Source organism: Triticum aestivum, chromosome 2D (genome assembly GCF_018294505.1).
Source record: "Triticum aestivum cultivar Chinese Spring chromosome 2D, IWGSC CS RefSeq v2.1, whole genome shotgun sequence".
Taxonomy (NCBI): domain Eukaryota; kingdom Viridiplantae; phylum Streptophyta; class Magnoliopsida; order Poales; family Poaceae; genus Triticum; species Triticum aestivum.
Window position 1 is genome coordinate 75113745 of NC_057799.1, and position 22358 is coordinate 75136102.

A 22358-nucleotide genomic window follows, 5' to 3' on the forward strand; every position below is an offset into this window, starting at 1 on the left:
AGAGTAGCTCCGTGCAGAGCATTGTAGACATAGAGATTTGCAAAATACTTACGGATCTGAATGTGACAGACCCGTTGACTAAAATTATCTCACAATCAAAACATGATCACACCTTAGTACTCTTTGGGTGTTAATCACATAGCGATGTGAACTAGATTATTGACTCTAGTAAACCCTTTGAGTGTTAGTCACATAGAGATGTGAACTATGGGTGTTAATCACATGGTGATGTGAATTATTGATGTTAAATCACATGGCGATGTGAACTAGATTATTGACTCTAGTGCAAGTGGGAGACTGAAGGAAATATGCCCTAGAGGCAATAATAAAGTATTATTTATTTCCTTGTATCATGATAAATGTTTATTATTCATGCTAGAATTGTATTAACCGGAAACATAATACATGTGTGAATATATAGACAAACAGAGTGTCACTAGTATGCCTCTACTTGACTAGCTCGTTAATCAAAGATGGTTATGTTTCCTAACCATAGACATAAGTTGTTATTTGATTAACGAGATCACCTCATTAGGAGAATGACGTGATTGACTTGACCCATTCCGTTAGCTTAGCACTCGATCGTTTAGTATGTTGCTATTGCTTTCTTCATGACTTATACATGTTCCTATGACTATGAGATTATGCAACTCCCGTTTACCGGAGGAACACTTTGTGTGCTACCAAACGTCACAACGTAAATGGGTGATTATAAAGGTGCTCTACAGGTGTCTCCAAAGGTACTTGTTGGGTTGGCGTATTTCGAGATTAGGATTTGTCACTCCAATTGTCGGAGAGGTATCTCTGGGCCCACTCGGTAATGCACATCACTATAAGCCTTGCAAGCATTGTGACTAATGAGTTAGTTGCGGGATGATGTGTTACGGAACGAGTAAAGAGACTTGCCGGTAACGAGATTGAACTAGGTATCGAGATACCGACGATCAAATCTCGGGCAAGTAACATACCGGTGACAAAGGGAACAACGTATGTTGTTATGCGGTCTGACCGATAAAGATCTTCGTAGAATATGTGGGAGCCAATATGGGCATCCAGGTCCCGCTATTGGTTATTGACCGGAGACGTGTCTCGGTCATGTCTACATAGTTCTCGAACCCGTAGGGTCCGCACGCTTAACGTTACGATGACAGTTTTATTGAGTTTTTGATGTACCGAAGGAGTTCGGAGTCCCGGATGAGATCGGGGACATGACGAGGAGTCTCGAAATGGTCGAGACGTAAAGATCGATATATTGGACGACTATATTCGGACTTCGGAAAGGTTCCGAGTGATTCGGGTATTTTTCGGAGTACCGGAGAGTTACGGGAATACGTATTGGGCCTTATTGGGCCATACGGGAAAGAAGGAAAAGGGCCTCAAGGGTGGCCGCACCCCTCCCCTTGGTCTGGTCCGAATTGGACTAGGGAAGGGGGCGCTCCCTTCCTTCCTTCTCTTTTTCCCTTCCTCTTTTCCTATTCCATATGGGAGGTGGAATCCTACTAGGACTAGGGAGTCCTAGTAGGACTCCACACTTGGTGCGCCCCCTCCTAGGGCCGGCCTCCTCCTCCCTTACTCCTTTATATACGGGGGCAGGGGGCACCCCAGAGACACAACAATTGATCCTTGAGATCTCTTAGCCGTGTGCGGTGCCCCCCTCCACCATATTACACCTCGATAATACCGTTGCGGAGCTTAGGCGAAGCCCTGCGTCGGTGGAACATCACCATCGTCACCACGCCGTCGTGCTGACGAAACTCTCCCTCAACACTCGGCTGGATCGGAGTTCGAGGGACGTCATCGAGCTGAACGTGTGTAGAACTCGGAGGTGCCGTACGTTCGGTACTTGATCGGTCGGATCGTGAAGACGTACGACTACATCAACCGCGTTGTGATAACGCTTCCGCTGTCGGTCTACGAGGGTACGTGGACAACACTCTCCCCTCTCGTTGCTATGCATCACCATGATCTTGCGTGTGCGTAGGAATTTTTTTGAAATTACTACGTTCCCCAACATCAGTTGCATGCGGAGACTGGAATATGTCCTCGTGAGTAGCCTTTCTTCGTGTCGGGCCAGCTCAAAAATGCACAGCGCACACCTGTCCTCCGTGCTGGGCCAACCCACTTTTTGTCTGGAAAATATTTTCTTTTCTCTTACACTACTAAATAAATGCACATCTAAAAAATGGGTGCGTGCACAAAGTGATTCAAACTCGAAACCTCCCCTTTCGGTGCAAACTGTCCATACCAACAACGCCGCCTCACCTCTTGTGAATAATCTATTCCAAATTCTTCTTTTCTTCTTTTATTTTGTTTGTGGAAGCTCCTTGTACTTTTTTTTTCTTTTTTTTATCTAATGCGTGAAAGTTTCTTCAATTCATTTTAATTCGTGAAACTTTTTACAAAACTTGTGGAACTTTTTGAATCCGTGAACTTTTTTCAAATCCACGAACTATTTATGGTTTTAGAAAAAAATCCAAAATCCATGAACTTTTTCAAATCCACAAACTATTTATGGTTTTACAAGAAAGAACCAAAATCCGTGAACTTTTCTTTTGAAAATCCGTGAACTTCTTTTCAAAAAAATTGAATTTTTTCTAAATCCATAGACTTTTCTTTTGAAAATCCATGGACTTCTTTTCAAAATTGTTGAGCTTTTTTTAAAAATTCGTGACCTTTTTTTCCTTTTGAGAATCTGGTTCATGACATTCCTTTTTTTTGGCTATTTCCTACTAAGATGACCACAAATTTAAGAAAAAAGGAAAAACAAAAAATTAATAGAAAAATAAAACGAGAAAGAAATGGAAAGAATAAAAAGAGGATAAAGGGAGCAAGCGAACAGAATAGACGTGCTGTCCTGGTGGTTAATTCCCAGGAGGTGTTGGGTTTAAATCACTGTGCGTGCTTACTTTTGCAGTTTTAAACAAAAATAATAATCTGCGCATTTTAAAGGAAGGCCGGCCCAACGGGGAACAGTGCGAAATGGCACCAATCCCGGCCCACACGTCAACAATCCTGGTTTACCAAACAACGTCAGGGTTCAATATAGACCGGGATTGCATAGTTCAGGGTGCAATCGACCGGTATTTCGACTTAAGGGTTTGTTTCGCCGAACTTCTACAAGTTTAAGGTTTAAAATGGACTTTTTCCGTTACAGATCAACACCAACATTCAACCTCTGTCCCCGTCCCCATCGCCGACACACTCACCTTATCCGCCCCCCTTCACTGGCCGACACCCCGCCCCCTTTCTTTTTTTTTGGTGGGGAAAAAGTAGAATTTCATTACTCAAGGAGGCCTCTCGGCCAAAGCCAATTTTACAATGGAGTCCATCCCGGCACCGAGCCAAATTGTGGTGCGTGGTGTACTACGGTGCGGTCGCTTCCTCCCCGGTAAGACCTAAGAGGCCCGCGCGCGGGGAAGTTTTGGAAGACGGTGTGAGACGACTTTGGATGGATCGAGGGCGACACACACCGTAAGGCTGAATCAGTCGTCAGACGGGCCCGCCTACCCGCGGCCCTTGAGTATTTTGACACAATGTCAATAGCAGCCTAGTAGAAATGGACGTCGCGCTCACACCGGCCTTCATATGCACAGTATGGCGACTCTACTATATTTGCTCTTACATCCCTGTCTACCAGCACAGGCCACAAAACCACCCCAGCTCACTTGACTACATCATGTTTGGTGGTTGGTCAATGGTCAAGCCAGACCCACTCCATGAGACTGCAACCAGTGGGGCAAAGATGAACAAAGGGCGGCAAGTGATAACCGGAACTAGATTTGCCATGGGTTTTGCTGATTAGGCGGACGGGGACACGAGTCCGATTAGCTGGGTAGGGAGGATAATCCTCCCATCTGGTTTACGCTTCCAAGTTGGAATACTGGCCATCACACACATCATCTTGACAAGTGGACCCAACAGATTAAAATCAAGGCAAATTGTTAAATTGGGTTAAACTAGACACAACACAACAATTTTTGAGGTACAATGTGGCGGAAAGTTTAAATGGGGTAAATACTATCACAAATACACAAACAGTAAGTAAAATGTGAAGTTCACTCTCTTATTAACTGAGTCCTTTTTCAACAAAAGAATGTGGTGCAATTTTTGAGGTGTGTTAGTATTTGTTATTCAGAGAGAAAATACCTCGCTGCTCATAGTTGTAGGCACACATGATTGCAGACCATGAAGCTTACGTCAATATTCTACCTGTTGTATATGAAGTGTATTTTCTTTTTACTAACTTAAACTGACAAATGAACCCTACAGTCATGCTGTCGGAGTAAAATAACAAAGCGTATCTCAGCTGTACCACAATTCAGGCAAGGAGCATCCATAATTTCGTTTCTGATCCGGTAACAAAGCAAAGTTACTACAGACCACACATATGAACTCATCCCACCAGGATTTTAGGAAGAACAATCCGACGATTTGTACTGATAAATAGTTCCATCATCCATGCTACTAAAAAAAGAATCAAAAGATCCGGTGAAGCTTTGAAAGCATCATCAGTGCTTCATGGAGATCAAGGGTTCTTACTAGGTCCTTGCTAACTACATAAGGGATGGTTTGATCGCGGCAGGATTTAATATCTAGAAGACCCCTCGTAAACTTCTGGATGTCATGTTACATCCAGTCATCCCCACATTCATCCAGTTCTTGCTTGCCGAGTTCCCTCATAAACTTCTGGCCGCGGAGATCTGGTAGAAATATCAGAAAGTAGATGACTATAGATTAGGACCACGTATGAAAGAACTTCTTCTAATTTAATAGAATACACTTCTCATGTAATAGAATATCGATGATACAAGCAGATCATATGCCACCTAAAACATATTTCGCTTTTCAGGAACATGCCAATGTGTGTCATTACATCTCAGTAAATAGCACATGAATATATAAACCAATAAACCAGTAAGGAAATACTGATATTGGAAGTAAATACAAAATGGTATATGAAGAGAAGGTATGACTCACGAGCATTCCCGCTCCGACGCACATAAATACACTGAAGGGGTATACCATTTGCACTGAACATATGTGCCAAGGTATGGACTCTCCCATCATCCTTTGAGCATTTGATCTTAACCATTCTAAGGTCTTTGCAAGTAAATGATCTCCTCTCAAGCTTGATACCTGTTTCCAATGCCTTCCTCATGCCGAAGTTCTTTAGCACATCAACCAAATTGTTATTAAGCATGTGATCAGAAAAATAAAGTAAAGGATCAAGTAGCATACACCAAATATGTAATCACACATACCAATTTAAGTTGGAGAAAAAGCCTCTTTATATTAGGTGAATGCTGTAGCAGCAAAATTAATGCATCAAAATCAGCGGCCATACACCATTCACCAAGGGATAGGGTCTTCAGGTTGCTAAAAGTTGGACACCTTTTCAATTCCCTAGTCAGAACCACCTTCATATTGCAGCCAAAAGAGTATTTAGCAAAGAGCAGTAGTAAGTCGAATCAACTTCTCAGTTCTCACAATACAAACTGCATACAAGTGGTTTATTCAACAGAAAGAATAAAACAAAGATACCCATCTCAAAAAGAAGGGAAAACAAAGATACCCTCCTTTGGTTCATAGGATAGGAAAATCATAAGAATAGGAAAGTCATTGGAAGTGAAATGACATGCATCTCAGTTCCTATAGGAAAAGAGATGTCACTTGGTTCATAGGATAGGAATTTTTCCATTAGGTATGAGCTAATGTTTTCCCCCCTTTGAAATGTGAAGGATAGGAACAGGTCCTACATGGGAATAGGAATTCATTCCTACATACCAAATGGCTCTATAGGAAATTTTCATTTAGAAATCCTATCCTATAGAATTGCTACAAAAATCCTTAATCAGTTTTCTAGTAACTGAAGGAACATCGGCCTTAGACTCTCTTATAATGACTGGATATAGTTAATCAGTTTTTTTACATTATATATAGTTAATCTGTTGAAAAGATACACTGTTGCAACAAAGAGAAAAACGACAAACAATCCTATGAGAACGTAAATGGTGAACAATGCTCCCTTGAAGCTACAGTCTTTCATCTAACTGATTCCCTACTACATTTGATGATTAAGCAAACTAGTACTACTTTGTTCATTTAAACTCTGTAACCAGGTATTGACACTAGAGCAGAAGGTCAGAAATGTGTTCAGTCCACACATGTGTTCTGTTCAAGGGAACACGGCGTTTCTTTGTGAAACGTCCGAAAAAAACGACCCATGATAACTATGGAAAATATAAATAGAAAATAAGAGAGGAAAGAGACAGATCTGTAAAAGATGGTGATAGCTATACCTCTCCAGCATCAGTTAACAACTCCAAACTCGTAGCAGTAGAAAGGCTCTCAAGCATATTATGGCCACCTAGAATCTTACTATAATTTCGACCACTATTTCCACCATACTTACCATCTTGACTGGAAAGCTTGGCCCCTTTGTAGCCATACTTTGCATCATTTGCAATCTCACTGTATTCATAGGTATTGTCATCACTATCAATATCGCTACCATAATCATAATTATCCTTGTAACGACTGTGTCCATATCTTCCTTCAGGAAAACCATATCCAAATCCAAACTTATCAAAATCGCCATCATCACCGATGTATCCAGGGTTATCATCACTGATGTATCCAAAATTATCATCACTGATGTATCCAAAATCATCATCACTCAAGGAACAGTCATCGTGAATCTTATAGTTCTCTCTCTTATCATCATTGTGGTTATCATCATCAGTAGTTTCATCAAAGTTATCTTCATCACTGATGTATCCAAAATCATCACACAAGAGAGAATCGTCAAGTATGATGGTGCCTGTGACCAGTGACCCAAAGTTCGTAAATGACGGAACTCGGACGGAAGGCGTGATGAGGCGCAGAAGCACGAGGTTCGGAGCAGTGATCGAGAAGTCCCAGTTGAATGTGCATTTGAGCATGATTAAAGTCTTCAAAGAGGTAGACACAATCCCAGGGCCAGTGACCAGGCAATCCTTCAGATCCATCTCTTCCAAGGATTTGCAACTAGAAGAAAGCTGTCCAAGGATCCTATCGTCGAGCCTGGCATACGACAACTTCAAGATCTTGAGATGGCAAGAGACGAAGGGCACGCGGTCCAACGACGCAATTCCCTTACGATGTCCAACAAGATGAATAACCCGCGCTTTGCGGCTGATAGCAGTCCTGATCCACGCGTTGGTGTCTTTCTCGTCGAAGCCCACATAGTCGTCGCTGGACCGCAGGCGGAGCGTGTCCACCGACGCGGACGCATCGCGGTGGAGGAAGAGGCTGTCCACGAAGTCACAGAACTCCTCCGGTGGGTTGGCATCGCGGAAGGAGGAGTGGCGCACGCGGAGGTTGATGCAGGGCGCGGACGCCCAGAGGTGGCGCCACCGGCGCGCGAGCACGCAGGTGGGCACCACCTCCCACGCCTTCAGGAACGACGTGATGTGGTGCAGGAGCGCGTCCGGGAGGGCGCTGAGGCGGTCGACCGCGCCGGCGCCGGAGCCTGCCGGCTGGCCAGCGCGGTGGTAAGGTCCCCAGCACCGGGAGTTTGTCCGGCGCATTTCGTCGAGCAGATGGCCTGCGTACAGGTTCACGGGCACCCGGGGTAAATATTACGCAGGAAAATCCATGGAGGAATACGCGTATGGAGATGGCATTGGATCTAGAGGGGCGTATGCAGGGAGGAAACAGGAAAGGATCCAACTTACGGAGGGATTCGTCGAAATGGCGTGGAGTTGTTTGCCGCTTTGGAAATTCGAAATTTTGGGGATGGAGTTCGATCGCGAGTGCGCAACTCGCCTTCTCCCCCGCACCAAATTTTTTTCAGGGCTCTCCCCCGGCTGCTTCAGTCGATGGGCCTTTGGGCATTCCGCCGCGTGTGTTACCAAGGGGTGGCCCAGTTATATTTCTCCAACAAAAATGTACTACTACAAACAATTCTTCATTTTGTCTAAAAAAAATCTCCTGCTTCTCAAAAAAAAAATCCAACTAATGCATTCTACTGCTTCCAAGCGACGACACAGTTTTCTTTTGCCTAGAACGTTCTGGAGTAAAATGTCCCACTGGTCCAGATCAAAAAACTTGGACCAGATGCACACTTCTGTCCATTAACTCAAAAAATTGCGCATCGGAAGGCATAAACCAGTTACTCCCTCTGTAAAAAAAATATATAAGCATTTAGGGTATGTTTGATAGCAAAGTATCAGAAAAACCAAAGTATCAAAAACTGCAGTAATTTAGTCAGTAGGTATACTAAACAATGGTTTTTATTTAACAGAGTTTTTCGGAGTATTCAAAATACAGAGCAGGTGTTTGGTTACAGCACATAATGATGTAAAATTTGCTGACTAGCCCTTAGGCAGTTGCATCTAGCTAGCCATCATGGTAGCAATGCAAAAACATGCACAGCTGGCCTGTTGTGTGATGTTTCTGTTGCGCTAATCTAGCTAGGTAGATTGGCTAGCCCTTGGCATTCACGTCCATATGAACTGAGGAGCATGCACAGACGACGGAACGGTATCTTGTATATTTTGTGAAAGTCCACCTGCAGCACGGCGTCCCCGGTGACTCACCAGGCGATGTCTCTTTTTCAGATCGAGCGACTTGTTAGCATAGGAGGAAAGAAGATAACAACGCTGCTCTGTTTTTTAAAAAGAGGTCTGGAGTTCTTTTTTTTATACGGAGAAAAAACCACAGTTTGCTCAATACTGCAGTTTTAAAAACACTGTTGTTAGGGGCAGCCAAACACCTCGTTGCAATTAAAACCATGGTAATCTGAAAAACTGCAGTATTCTCAGAATACTGCAAAAATACTGAGCTATCAAACAGAGATCACCAAGGCTGTGTTTGATAGCAAAGTACTACATAAACCAAAGTATCAAAAACTGCAGTAATTTTCAGCGTAGGTATGAGAAACCATGGTTTTACCAAAACAGAGTATTTTGAAGTATCGACAATACATAGAACATGTTTGGTTGTTGCTCCACAACGCTGCAAATTTTGCTGCCTAGCTGTTGTGTTTAAGCACTCAGCAGCTCTTTTTTTAAAAAGAGGTCCGGGGTTCTTTTTTTTATGCAGAGAAAAAACTACAGTTTTCCCAATACTACAGTATTAAAACCACAGTTGTTAGGGGCAACCAAACAGCTCATTGTAAATAAAACTATGGTAATCTCAAAAACTGTAGTATTCTCAAAATACTTTGCTATCAAACGGGGCCTAAATTAGTGATCTAAATTCTCTTATATTTTTTCACGGTCTCTGCGTCCGTCATCTAGCTGATGTTCTTCATGTAGCATTCAGACACTTTAGGGCGTGTTCGGGAGCCCTCCGTGCCCAGAAAATCTTCAACTCCAACGCCACAAATCCAGCGCCAGCTTCTCACGATCGATCCTGGAGCGAGCGATCCATTCGGCGTCATGGCTTCTCACTCGCGCGAGGGAGAGCGAGCCTCAAGCCCATGAAATCACCTCTTTGTGGCCCATCAGTAGCAGGTTGGCAATGCAAAAGGTTGGAAAAAGATGGGCTGGGCCATAAGCCTGGTCGGGGAGGGACTGCTCGCAGCGAGAGAGACGACCTGAGACCGAATCGGTACGTGATGCTCGGTCCAGCGAGTCACTTGGTGGTGGCAGCACAAAGTAATTTTCTTTAACTCCCACTTCCTGCAATTTCGCACTGCGCCGGGTCGCCCGCTTCTGTGTGGAATAGCCAGGAGTTGACCTGTTCGGGTGCGCTCCAGTCCGAGGATTTGGGAAGCCAGTGAGCTGCCGAACATGCCCTTAGTTAAAAAAGATTTAAACAAGACTTAATTTTTGTGCAGGGGGTCTAGATAACTTGACTGCTATGTTGTCTATTAAAACCTTCATGGATTAACTCAATTTTGTTGTCAAAGCAAGCGCGGCCTTTCTCAACCCTAGCCGTTGCCACCAAGTCCCCCCCCCCCCCCCCCCCCCCCCCCCGGCAGCTACATCGGGTTCCCGTTCGATGGCCTCCTCGGTGGCAAGAGGAGTAGGGACCCACCCGTCCATTCCGTTTTATGTCCTTAAGTTTTGTTTTCCCATCGACATTGACGAGGCGACGGCGACAACAATGATGTGTTGGAATAAGGTCTTTTTAGTCTCTCCCTACCTTGACGATGTCCGTTCCGGTGTGAAGGGAGTTTTATGTCCTATGGGAGTTTCTATCCCGGATATGTTAGCTCTCTTCAGATCTTGGCTTCTGGTGAGTCATTCAAGCAGAGCAATTGGGCAGCCATTAGTGTGACAACTTTGACATCTTATTTGTATTATTCTCTGGCATGCTCTGGTTTATCCAACCCTCTGAAACAATGTTGACGGATTGCAAGCCTGTTTTGCATGGCATGATGCTCCAACTGATGTTTCTTCAACGACTTCTAGATTTCATCTCAATGGGCGAGTGGTTATTGTTGTCTTTAAAGCATGGTATGACAAAGATGTTTGCACATATCGCTTTCTTTTACTGTTGGTTCAGTGCAATTTCAATCTCTGCCGAGTGGCGTACAGTCGAAGGAAGAAGAATAATACCCCCTTCATGCCAAAATACATGTCGTTGATTTAGTATAATTTTATACTAACTTTGTACTAAATCAGCGTTACTTATTTGGGATGAAGGGAGTAGTATGTTTGGCAATGTAAAAAAAAAATTGCTACTGTCCAGTTGTGTTTCAGCTGTACTGCCCATTATTTTCCTTGCTAAATACTCCCTCCGTCCCAAAAGTTAAGACAGTTATTTTGGGACGGAAGGAGTATCAGATATAATATGCCTTTTTGGATGTCTTTTTGGATGTATCCATAAGAGAGAAACAACATAGTGAATTAAACATGCAAACACGCCATAGTACATAAGTATAAACATAAGGACAATGATCGTCTACATAGTTTACAAGAAAATAGAGATCAGATCAACATATTTAACATGGAAACGATGACAAAGCTTAGCTCACGATCACGGCCTTGTGCTTGTCTGACCAACATCAACCTCATCCACGATGGTGACACCAACAAGCAAATCAAGCGCCTCCACAACAGCCAACATGCTTGGACGTTTCCCGGGGCTTGCGTGAAGGCACCTATACGCGACCATGCAAGCATCATGTGCCACTGCCACCGGGTAAATGTCTTTCAACACAGGGTCCATGATCCTCCCTAGCTTGAGCGGGTCTCTCAGACGTGGTCGTAGGTTCCGCGGGTACTGTTCTGAAGCACAGGCCAACCAGGCCAACCTCTGCCCGGTTAGGATCTCCAGTAACACCACTCCAAAGCAGTACACGTCGCTCTTTTTGGTGAAGTCCCCGGACATGACGTACTCCGGCGCAGAGCCGTACCCACTTGTTATGAGTGTGTACACGTTAGGATCGTCACCTTTCCCGTATTTTTTGGCAAACCACAGGTCTGATAGCTTGACATTGTTATACTGAAGTGTACAAAGAGTAAAAATCATTTAGCAAGTGTATGTTGGGTCTAGCCAGGTAATAGTGGCAATCGATGGTCTTTCTAGTGGCCCTGCTGATAAAATGCTTAATTACGATGTCCTGACTCTTTCAGTGCATAAACGAAAATACGAAGTTCTTGTCAAATGGAAAAAATCGTGATTGCAAAAGTAAATTAAGAAAACTATACCTAGAAACACTTATTTAATTATGATTAAGTACAGTTTTGACTGTGTGCATTTTAGTTATATAGAGACCGGGTATTGCTAATCATGATTTGTATCTGCTCGATGTTACATTTGAGTTAATAAAAAAGCGGCCTTTATTGAAAAATTGTTACCCGCTACTCTCGTGTTAGGTGGATGTTTCTTTCTTTCCAATCTTTGGCTAGTGGGCACGGTCAACCAAACAAAACATGTTTATTGTGTTGTACTATCAATTTTATTTCAATGAAATTAGGGTGCAAAGTTTCTTTCATCAAAAAATTGTTATCCTCTCGAAATTCCATGCATATGGAATAAATAAACAATCACTAAAAAAAGAGGGAGAATGATCACCGAGTCTAGTAAGATGTTGGAGGCGTTAAATTTGGCGGAGATCAATGGCTTCTCTTCACCATGGAGGGACAACAACCCTTTCGCGGTAGCTAGAGCAATGCTTAACCGTGTTGACCATGACAACACAACACGGATATCTAAAACATATGATACATGATATTATTTTGACAATAGATATCACATGAAATTATTTTGCAGGTACATATCACTAGAAAATTAGCTTGATCCATTTCAATTCTAGTCTAGCAGAAATCATGAATCATGTTCTGCACACACCACAGATCACTTTTAAAAGGACGATTACTATGTACTTTTGTAAATGTGGGTTAAGTAAAGTCAAGGCATTAATTGGGAGGTTTCGTGCGTACTGACTTACCATTGGAGAGGTAGTTTGCCAAGCTGCCATGGCCCATTAGCTCGTAGACGAGAAGCCTGTGCAGCCCCTCGTAGCAGTAGCCGATCATCTTCACCAGGCTCGGCTGCCGCGGCTGCAGCTCCCCCAGGAATATGGAATCTTTCTAGTCACAGAGAAGGAAGTTGATTAGAGATACTATTTACTAACAGAAGACGTACGTCGATCTACCTACCTAGTACGTACCAGATGTTCCTCGGAGTGGTAGTCGTCGGCTCGCGCTCTCTTGACGGCGACGGGCTGCGCTCGGAGCCCCGGTCGGATGCCGTCCTCGAGGGATCCCCTGTACACCGTCCCGAAACTGCCGCTGCCGATTTTGTTTCCTGAGGCGAACCCTCCAGTCGCGGCGGTCAGCTCCGCGAAGGTGAACCTGTGTAGGTTGGAGTTGGGCGACACAGGCGCCGGCACCGGCAACTGATCCTCCTTGACGGCAGCGTCGGTAAGCAGATCCAGCGTCTTCATGACGTCCGACATGTCTGGCCTGTCCTCGGGTTTGACATGGAGACACTTGTATGTGACCAGGGCAGCCTTGTGTGCAGCTGCCACTGGGTAGATGCCCTTCAACGCTTTATCCATGATCCCTGCCAGTTTAACCGGGTCTTCGAGATTCGGCCGCGCGTGCTCCAGCAGGTCCCGCTCCTCCTTGACTGGTCTTTTCATGTCTATCCACTTCATCCCTGTGATCAGAATCTCCAACAACACCACCCCGAAGCTGTACACGTCGCATTTCGTGGTGAGATGGCCGGACATGACGTACTCTGGTGCGCTGCCGCGCGGAGTTCCTAGGCGCGAGCGCGTGGTGGTGACCGAGCCGTCGCTCGCTCTCGTGTCGAGCCTCAGGCCCGAGAGCGAGATCTTGGCATTGTTATCCTGGAGAAGGAGCATAAACTATTAGCCGGTTGTGTCCTCCCAAGTTGCGTAGTTAACATTTAACAAGAGCGAGAGATTCAGAATGGTCTCCTACAGAGTCCAGTAGGATGTCGGAGGCATTGAATTCGCCGCAGATCAAGGGCTTCTCGGCGCTGTGGAGGGACACCAGCCCTTTCGCCGTAGCTAAGACAATGCTTAGTCTGGTTGACCATGGCAGCAAAGGACGATAAAAAGCTGAAATTTGCATCACATGAAATGAATTCATTTCGATGTCATTATCTGATTTGCACATATGGGGAATTGGGGATAGAGTCAACGACAACGCTAGGAGGAATACGCTTGAAGAAGTAGTCGTCCAAGCTGCCATGGGCCATGAACTCGTAGACCAGGAGCCTGTGCTCCTCCTCACAGCAGTAGCCGATCATCTTCACCAGGCAGGGATGCCGCAGCTGCACCTCCCCAAGGAACATCGCCTCCTTCTAATCACACAGAAGCCGAGAGATGGAGTACATCTGATCAACGTGAAATTGGGGGCTGACATCTGATTATCGTCGAGGTACGTACCACCATTCCCTCGACGTAGTCGTCGACCCGCCACCGTGTCCGCTTGACGGCGACGAGCTGCGCGGGGAGCCCCGGCCGGACACCGTCCACGATGAATCCCCTGTACGCCGTCCCGAACTCGCCGCTGCCGATCTGGTTGCAGCAGGCGAACCCCTCGGTCGCCGCGCTCAGCTCCGCGAACGTGAAGGCGTGCAGGTTGGAGTTGGACGCCGCCAGCGGCAGGTCGTGGTTCGTGACGATCGGCAGTGGCTGCTCCGCCAACCCGTCGCTTGCCGGGACGTTCTCCCCAGCCGCCATGGTCCCGCCGAGGCAATCGTGGAGGAGTGACCTCCACGAGGACGACGACGACCACGACGCCGTCGACTTCCTTGAAGCAGCCTTGGAACCGGACCCCATAGCTAGCCCGCGCGGCACCCACGCAGCTAGCTTGCAAGTTGCAAGCGATGCATAGCATATATATTCGAAGACAACGAATTGGTCTACATGTATTGTGTCAAAGTCAAAGGTTAGTTTTAAATTTAAATATTTTTTCTTTTTGGTCTCTCGAGCGTCAGAGCCATCATTTTGTATATTTCTCTCCCAATCGACGGTATCATGCTGATGGGCAGCCCAGACAGGACACTCTCAATGTTTCTAAATGAGTAGGGTACTAAAGAAACTAGGGGAAAACATGAAGGAAAACACTTTATATCACTCGTCTCATCCTCACAATTCGTCAGACCGATCCATTGCAGTTGATGATTATTTGATCGCATGACCAGAGATCCCTCAAAATCTCCTTCCAAGAACCGTTTTTCACGCACCATAATGCCACAACTCCCCTAATCTCGCTAATTCTCTCTCTCCAAAAAAACTTCCCTAATCTTGCTAAAGCAGTTCTTGCAACGAACTCTCGGTTAACATTTGAGAAAGCATAGGCTTTCCTACACCCCCTTATCTAGCCATTCATTATTGCATCGCGATTCGTGCGAGCAACTTTGTTTTTTTTGTTTCTTCTAAATAGAACAACATATGAACTTGAAACTTTGAAGGATAACAAAACATTCTAACTAGAATGTGGGAAAAAACATTCTGAAAGTTTTTTCCCATATTGTAGTAAGAATGTTTTGTAATCCTACAAAGTTTAAAGTTCATATGTTGTTTTGTTTTGATGAAAAAAAGAGAAAATTTCATGTTGTAAGTTAGTTGTGTAGCACTGATCTCAAAGCAACATTGGAGGGTAAGGATAAGAGGTGTCCAGAAACCTAAGCTTTATAAATCCACGTTCACGAACTCTCATTCTGCTCCTCATGGATGCGCCCACTCGTCGTATCTCCCCTACACCGGCCGCCGGCCGGCCCTCGCTTTCGTTCTGCTTCCCGTCGTTGCGGCTGCTGCCTATCTCCCCTGTGCTTCGTCCCGCCCCAATCATGGAACCTCCCTGATCCACCGAATCGTGCCATGCCTGATCCAACTGTACCCCTCTGCTTCTTCCCCCTTGCCCCCACTCCTGATCCAGCGCACTGCATGGCTTCTCTACTTTGTGATGCATCATCCATCTCCAAGGAAGCAGCACTCTCTTGCTGCGGTTCCCATGGTGGGGTCGATGGGAAGTCCGGCCATGTTCTTAGCCCTGCACGATCCGCGTATCACATCCCAAACTTGGCTAGGTGACCATGCATCTATATTCTAATCTGTTTCAAAATTGAAACCCTTGTAATGAAATTATATGATCTAGTAATTTCCTAATTCAATTGTGCTACTGATTGATTGTATTTTGTTCTAATTGATTTATATCTATATTATATGTCATGTCTCGGTTTAGTGTGAGAAAAATAGATGCATTATAATGCAATTTCTTTGCACATCACATGATTATGCATCCTAATGTTGGTGGCAATAATTGTTGTTCACTAATCTGAGAAACCTATGCTTCCACATGGTATTAGTTATGTTCTCATAGCAATAAATCGATGCTTCCAATATCCATGCTTCTATTCTCATAATAATAATAACATCGATTATTCCTAATCATCATATATTTGTTTCTTCAGTCCACTTTTTTTTTTGCTTCAACAGGCTCATGCTTCTACTTTTATTAGCATGACATTTTTAGTTGTCGAAAGCATTGATGTACCTAAATCTTGTTGGCAAGAACTACTAATTTTGGATTTCAACTTTGAATGCTTCTACGACGACTCATATACGTTGTGAAAGCATCAATTCCATTCGACTAGAAAATTGCTTCTACTCATCAACCAAAAATCAGCTCAATTTGTTTGTCGGCAAACATATTTTGAACGGTCCATGCTTTATAAGAAGATTAGTTATGTTGAGTTTGTATTGTTTGTTAACTTTTCTCATCAATTACCAAACATAACTTCAACCATTACCAAGAATGCTTCATTCTTCCTCACATTTCTATTTCCAATGGTCGTGCTTCTATTGCTTCATACATAAGCTTTTATTATAAAAATGTTTTGCTGCATACTGTGATATACATTCTTCCTTTACCTGACATGTTTTAGGTTATTTATCTTTCTATATACGGTTAATTATTTTGTGTTGCAAGCACTACCAATGTAATTATGCTTCACTTTTATTTACATTGCACCAATGGTGGTGAAATTTTGCAGCACCATTGTTATTGTGTGTTTCTTATTGTTCATACATTTTCCATGAACCATGTGTGCTTCAACCACTGCGAGCATACCATCCTCTGGTAAACTTTCAATGTACTAATATTCTGCTTATCATGATAAATTTTCCATTGCAAGTGTGTGTATCCATATTTCTTAATATTTTTCAACATGCAGACATTGTGCTACAGGTGACTGCAACCATGCTTCTTGTTTCTGCAATATGCCAACAAGGCTAAATTGATGTAGAGTGTGATGTGAATAAGAGGAAATCGCCATTTGCCGACGTCCGCTATGGTGGCCACAGGGATCTTGTGTTGTGTGGAATGCTTACCATTCAGCAGGCATTGTAATGTCGGCTGGGTGAAAGTGAAAATAGTGTCTCTGTAGTAATGTTTTTTTTATTAAACAAGAGATATGTAGTTTTTTATTCGTACTTAGTGGATTTGTTCCAATTCTTCTTGTTTCTTGTTGGGCTTCCACACCTGTTTTTTTTTGCTATTAAGATGTTCCATCTTGCTAGAAAGTGATGCTTCTAAAGCACTAACGAATGTATTCATCGAACAGAAAGTTTCCTGCCATGCAAACAGTTTGTTCCCATCACACTAGAAAATGATGCTTCTGTGTATCAAGATTCAAGAAGAATGCTTTCGTGGTACAAAATCATGTTGCAATAAGTGAAAAAAATTGAACAGAAAGTTTTCGGCCATGTGAACAGTTTTGTTCCCATCACACTAAAAATGATGCTTCCTTGCATCAAGAAGAGTGATTCCGTGGTACAAAAATCATGTTGCCATAAAGTGAAGAAACACATATTTTAAAAAGAACTTAATTAATTGCTAAATTTAATCATATGCAAGAAAGAAATTTGACGACATTCCAGGAAGCAATTTTAGGATTGGAAGCAGTTTTAGGAAGCAAATTATTCGAAGCAGGCAATCAGGATTCCAGGAAGCAGTTTTATGAAGCAAATTGTAGCTGTGAGGTGACGATTAGGGGGCAACTAGATTTATGGGAGCAATTAATAGGAAACAAGCAATTAAGAAGGAAACTAATCAGACGATCATGATGATTCTAATCCTATGGCTTCGGACTAGTCTGATAGGAAGCTAGGGGTTAGTAGTCGGATCCCTAGTGGCTCCCAAACATAAATATCATTAAAGTTACCGTAGACATCGGACTTCCAAAATTACGTCACCACATTCAGAATTTTTTGGGATTAGAGATTTTCGTCTGTTTAATCAAGCTTTGTTGGCGAGACAAGCTTGGAGACTCCTTGTATATCCAGAGAGTTTGTGTGCAAGATTACTGAAAGCCAAGTATTATCCGAGCGGGAGGCTCGAGGATACAGTATCAGTATTTGCGGGAAACCCCCTCTTCTACCTGGCAAGCTGTTTGCCATGGCCTTGATCTCCTGAAGTAAGGGTTGATTTGGCGAATTGCAAATGGACAAAAGTGCTGGGTAACGTAGCAATAATTCAAAATTTTCCTACGTGTCACCAAGATCAACCTAGGAGATGCTAGCAACGAGAGAGAGGGAGTGCATATTCATACCCTTGAAGATTGCTAAGCGGAAGCGTTACAAGAACGCGGTTGATGGAGTCGTACTCGCAGCGATTCAAATCGTGGAAGATCCGATCTAGCGCCGAACGGACGGCGCCTCCGCGTTCAACACACGTACAGCCCGAGGACGTCTCCTCCTTGTTGATCCAGCAAGGGGAGAGGAGAAGTTGAGGGAGAACTCCAGCAGCACGACGGCGTGGTGGCAATGGAGCTCGTGGTTCTCCGGCAGAGCTTCGCTAAGCACTACGGAGGAAGAGCAGGAGTTAGAGGAGGAGAGGGCTGCGCCAGGCCAGGGGTGCGGCTGCCCTCCCACCCCTCCACTATATATAGGGGCAAGGGAGAGGGGGGCCGGCCCCTTAGATCCCATCTAGTGGGAGGGGCGGCGGCTAGGGAGGGTGGCATGCCCCCCAAGTCAAGGGGAGCGCCCCCTCCAGGGTTTCCTCCAACCCTAGGCGCATGGGCCCTAGGGGAAGGTTGGCGCCCAGCCCACTTAGGGGCTGGTTCCCTTCCACCTACAGCCCATAAGACCCTCCGGGGCAGGTGGACCCTCCCGGTGGACCCCCGAAACCCCTTTGGTGGCCCCGGTACAATATCGGCATACCCCCGAACACTTTCGGTGACCGTATGATGACTTCCCATATATAAATCTTCACCTCCGGACCATTCCGGAACTCCTCATGACGTCCGGGATCTCATCCGGGACTCCGAACAACCTTCGGTAACCACATACTATTTCCCATAACAACTCTAGCGTCACCGAACCTTAAGTGTGTAGACCCTATGGGTTCGGGAACCATGCAGACATGACCAGACGTTTTCCGGCCAATAACCAACAGCGGGATCTGGCTACCCATGTTGGCTCCCACATATTCCACGATGATCTCATCGGATGAACCACAATGTCAGGGATTCAATCAATCCCGTATACAATTCCCTTTGTCCATCGGTATGTTACTTGCCCGAGATTCGATCGTCGGTATCCCAATACCTCGTTCAATCTCGTTACCGGCAAGTCTCTTTACTTGTTCCGTAACGCATGATCTCGTGGCTAACTCCTTAGTCACATTGAGCTCATTATGATGATGCATTACCGAGTGGGCCCAGAGATACCTCTCCGTCATACGGAGTGACAAATCCCAGTCTCGATTCGAGTCAACCCAACAGACACTTTCGGAGATACCTGTAGTGCACCTTTATAGCCACCCAGTTACGTTGTGACGTTTGGTACACCCAAAGCATTCCTACGGTATCCGGGAGTTGCACAATCTCATGGTCTAAGGAAATGATACTTGACATTAGAAAAGCTCTTAGCAAACGAACTACACGATCTTGTGCTATGCTTAGGATTGGGTCTTGTCCATCACATCATTCTCCTAATGATGTGATCCCGTTATCAATGACATCCAATGTCCATGGTCAGGAAACCATAACCATCTATTGATCAACGAGCTAGTCAACTAGAGGCTTACTAGGGACATGTTGTGGTCTATGTATTCACACATGTATTACGATTTCCAGTTAATACAATTATAGCATGAACAATAGACAATTATCATGAACAAGGAAATACAATAATAACCATTTTATTATTGCCTCTAGGGCATATTTCCAACAGTCTCCCACTTGCACTAGAGTCAATAATCTAGTTCACATCACTATGTGATTGTAATGAATCCAACACCCATTGGGTTTGATCATATCTCGCTTGTGAGAGAGGTTATTAGTCAACGGGTCTGAACCTTTCAGATCCGTGTGTGCTTTACAAATCTCTATGTCATCTTGTGGATGCAGCTACCACGCGCTACTTGGAGCTATTCCAAATAACTGCTCTACTATACAAATCCAGTTTACTACTCAGAGTCATCCGGATTAGTGTCAAAGTTTGCATCGACGTAACCCCTTACGACGAACTCTTTTACCACCTCCATAATCGAGAAAATTCCTTAGTCCACTAATTACTAAGGATAAGTTCGACCGCTGTCATGTGATCCATTCCTGGATCACTCTTGTACCCCTTGACTAACTCATGGCAAGGCACACTTCAGGTGCGGTACACAGCATAGCATACTGAAGAGCCTACGTCTTAAGCATAGGGGACGACCTTCGTCCTTTCTCTCTCTTCTGCCGTGGTCAGGTCTTGAGTCTTACTCAATACTCACACCTTGTAACACAGCCAAGAACTCCTTCTTTGCTGATCTATTTTGAACTCCTTCAAAATCTTGTCACGGTATGTATTCATTTGAAAGTACTATTAAGCGTTTTTGATCTATCCTTATAGATCTTGATGCTCAATGTTCAAGTAGCTTAATCCAGGTCTTCCATTGAAAAACACTTTTCAAATAACCCTATATGCTTTCCAGAAATTCTACATCATTTCCGATCAACAATATGTCAACAACATATACTCATCAGAAATTCTATATTGCTCCCACTCACTTCTTTGGAAATACAAGTTTCTCATAAACTTTGTATAAACCCAAAATCTTTGATCATCTCATCAAAGCGTACATTCCAACTCCGAGATGCTTACTCCAGTCCTTAGAAGGATTGCTGGAGCTTTGCATACTTGTTAGCATCTTTTAGGATTGACAAAACCTTCTGGTTGTATCACATACAACCTTTCCTCAAGAAAATCGTCGAGGAAACAATGGTTTTTGACATCCTATCTGCAAGATTTCATGAATAATGCAGTAACTGCTAATATAATTCCAACACTCTTAGCATCGCTACGAGTGAGAAAATCTCATCGTAGTCAACTCCTTGAACTTGTCAGAAAACATCTTAACGACAAGTCGAGCTTTCTTAATGGTGACACTTACCATCATTGTCCGTCTTCCTTTTAAAATCCATCTGCACCCAACAGCCTTACGACTATCAAGTAGTTCTTTCAAAGTCTATACTTTGTTTTCATACATGGATCCTCTCGGATTTTATGGCCTCGAGCCATTCGTCGAAATCCGGGCCCACCATCGCTTCTCCACAGCTCATAGGTTCATCATTGTCCAACGACATGACTTCCAAGACAGGATTACGTACCACTCTGAAGTAGTACGCATCCTTGTCGTCCTATGAGGTTTGGTAGTGACTTGATCCGAAGTTTCATGATCACTATCATAAGCTTCCACTTCAATTGGTATAGGTGCCACATGAACAACTTCCTGTGCCCTGCTACACACTAGTTGAAGTGACGGTTCAATAACCTCATCAAGTCTCCACCATCCTCCCACTCAATTCTTTCGAGAGAAACTTTTCCTCGAGAAAGGACCTGTTTCTAGAAACAATCACCTTGCTTCCGGATCTGAAATAGGAGGTATACCCAACTGTTTTGGGTATTCTATGAAGATGCATTTATCCGCTTTGGGTTCGAGCTTATCAGCCTGAAACATTTTCACATAAGCGTCGCAGCCCCAAACTTTTAAGAAACGACAGCTTAGGTTTCCCTAAACCATAGTTCATGCGGTGTCGTCTCAACGGAATTGTGTGGTGCCCTATTTAAAGTGAATGCGGTTGTCTCTAATGCCTAACCCATAACCGATAGTGTAATTCGAAAAGAGACATCATGGTATGCACCATATCCAATAGGGTGTAGTTATGATATTCGGACACACCATCACACTATGGTGTTCCAGGCGGTATTAGTTGTGAAACAATTTTCACAATGTCTTAATTGTGTGCCAAATTCGTAACTCAGATATTCATCTCTATGATCATATCATAGACATTTTATCCTCTTGTCACGACGATCTTCAACTTCACTCTGAAATTACTTGAACCTTTCAATAATTCAGACTTGTGTTTCATCAAGTAAACATACTTAGCATCTACTCAAATCATCTGTGAAGTAAGAGCATAATGATATTCACTGCGTGCCTCAGCACTCATTGGATTGCACACATCAAAATGTATTACTTCCAACAAGTTGCTCTCTTGTTCCATCTCACTAAAAACGAGGCCTTTCAGTCATCTTGCCCATGTGGTATGATTTGCATGTCTCAAGTGATTCAAAATCAAGTGAGTCCAAATGATCCATCTGTATGGAGTTTCTTCATGCATATATACCAATAGACATGGTTCACATGTCTCAATCTTTTCAAAAACGAGTGAGTCCAAAGATCCATCAACATGGAGCTTCTTCAAGCGTTTTATCCCAATATGACTCAAATAGCAGTTCCACAAGTATGTGGTACTATCATTACTATCTTATATCTTTTGGCATGAACTACGATCGAGATTCAATAAACCATTTATTTTAGGTGCAAGACCATTGAAGGTATTATTCAAATAAAAAGAGTAACCATTATTCTTCTTAAATGAACAACATA

General features: G+C 43.9%; 1 protein-coding gene across 1 annotated transcript; it reads right to left on the minus strand.

Annotated features, from left to right (window-relative positions):
• Positions 1–4317: 4317 nt before the first annotated feature.
• LOC123051675 (uncharacterized) lies at positions 4318–7876 on the minus strand. Its single transcript, XM_044474638.1, has 5 exons — positions 7716–7876; positions 6300–7585; positions 5262–5417; positions 4978–5167; positions 4318–4700 (listed from the first exon to the last, which is right to left on the minus strand). Exons 2-5 carry the CDS (start codon positions 7566–7568, stop codon positions 4627–4629), a joined length of 1689 nt encoding a protein of 562 aa, XP_044330573.1. The 5' UTR covers positions 7569–7585; positions 7716–7876; the 3' UTR covers positions 4318–4626.
• Positions 7877–22358: the final 14482 nt, after the last annotated feature.

Excerpts from the sequence above, each read along its gene's own strand:
- LOC123051675 (XM_044474638.1), bottom strand. The coding sequence starts at position 7,568 with ATGCGCCGGACAAACTCCCGGTGCTGGGGACCTTACCACCGCGCTGGC. Across the intron at positions 5,418-6,299 it reads TGTTAACTGATGCTGGAGAG|GTGGTTCTGACTAGGGAATT; the intron begins GTATAGCTATCA and ends TGCAATATGAAG. Across the intron at positions 4,701-4,977 it reads GCGTCGGAGCGGGAATGCTC|ATCTCCGCGGCCAGAAGTTT; the intron begins GTGAGTCATACC and ends TATTTCTACCAG.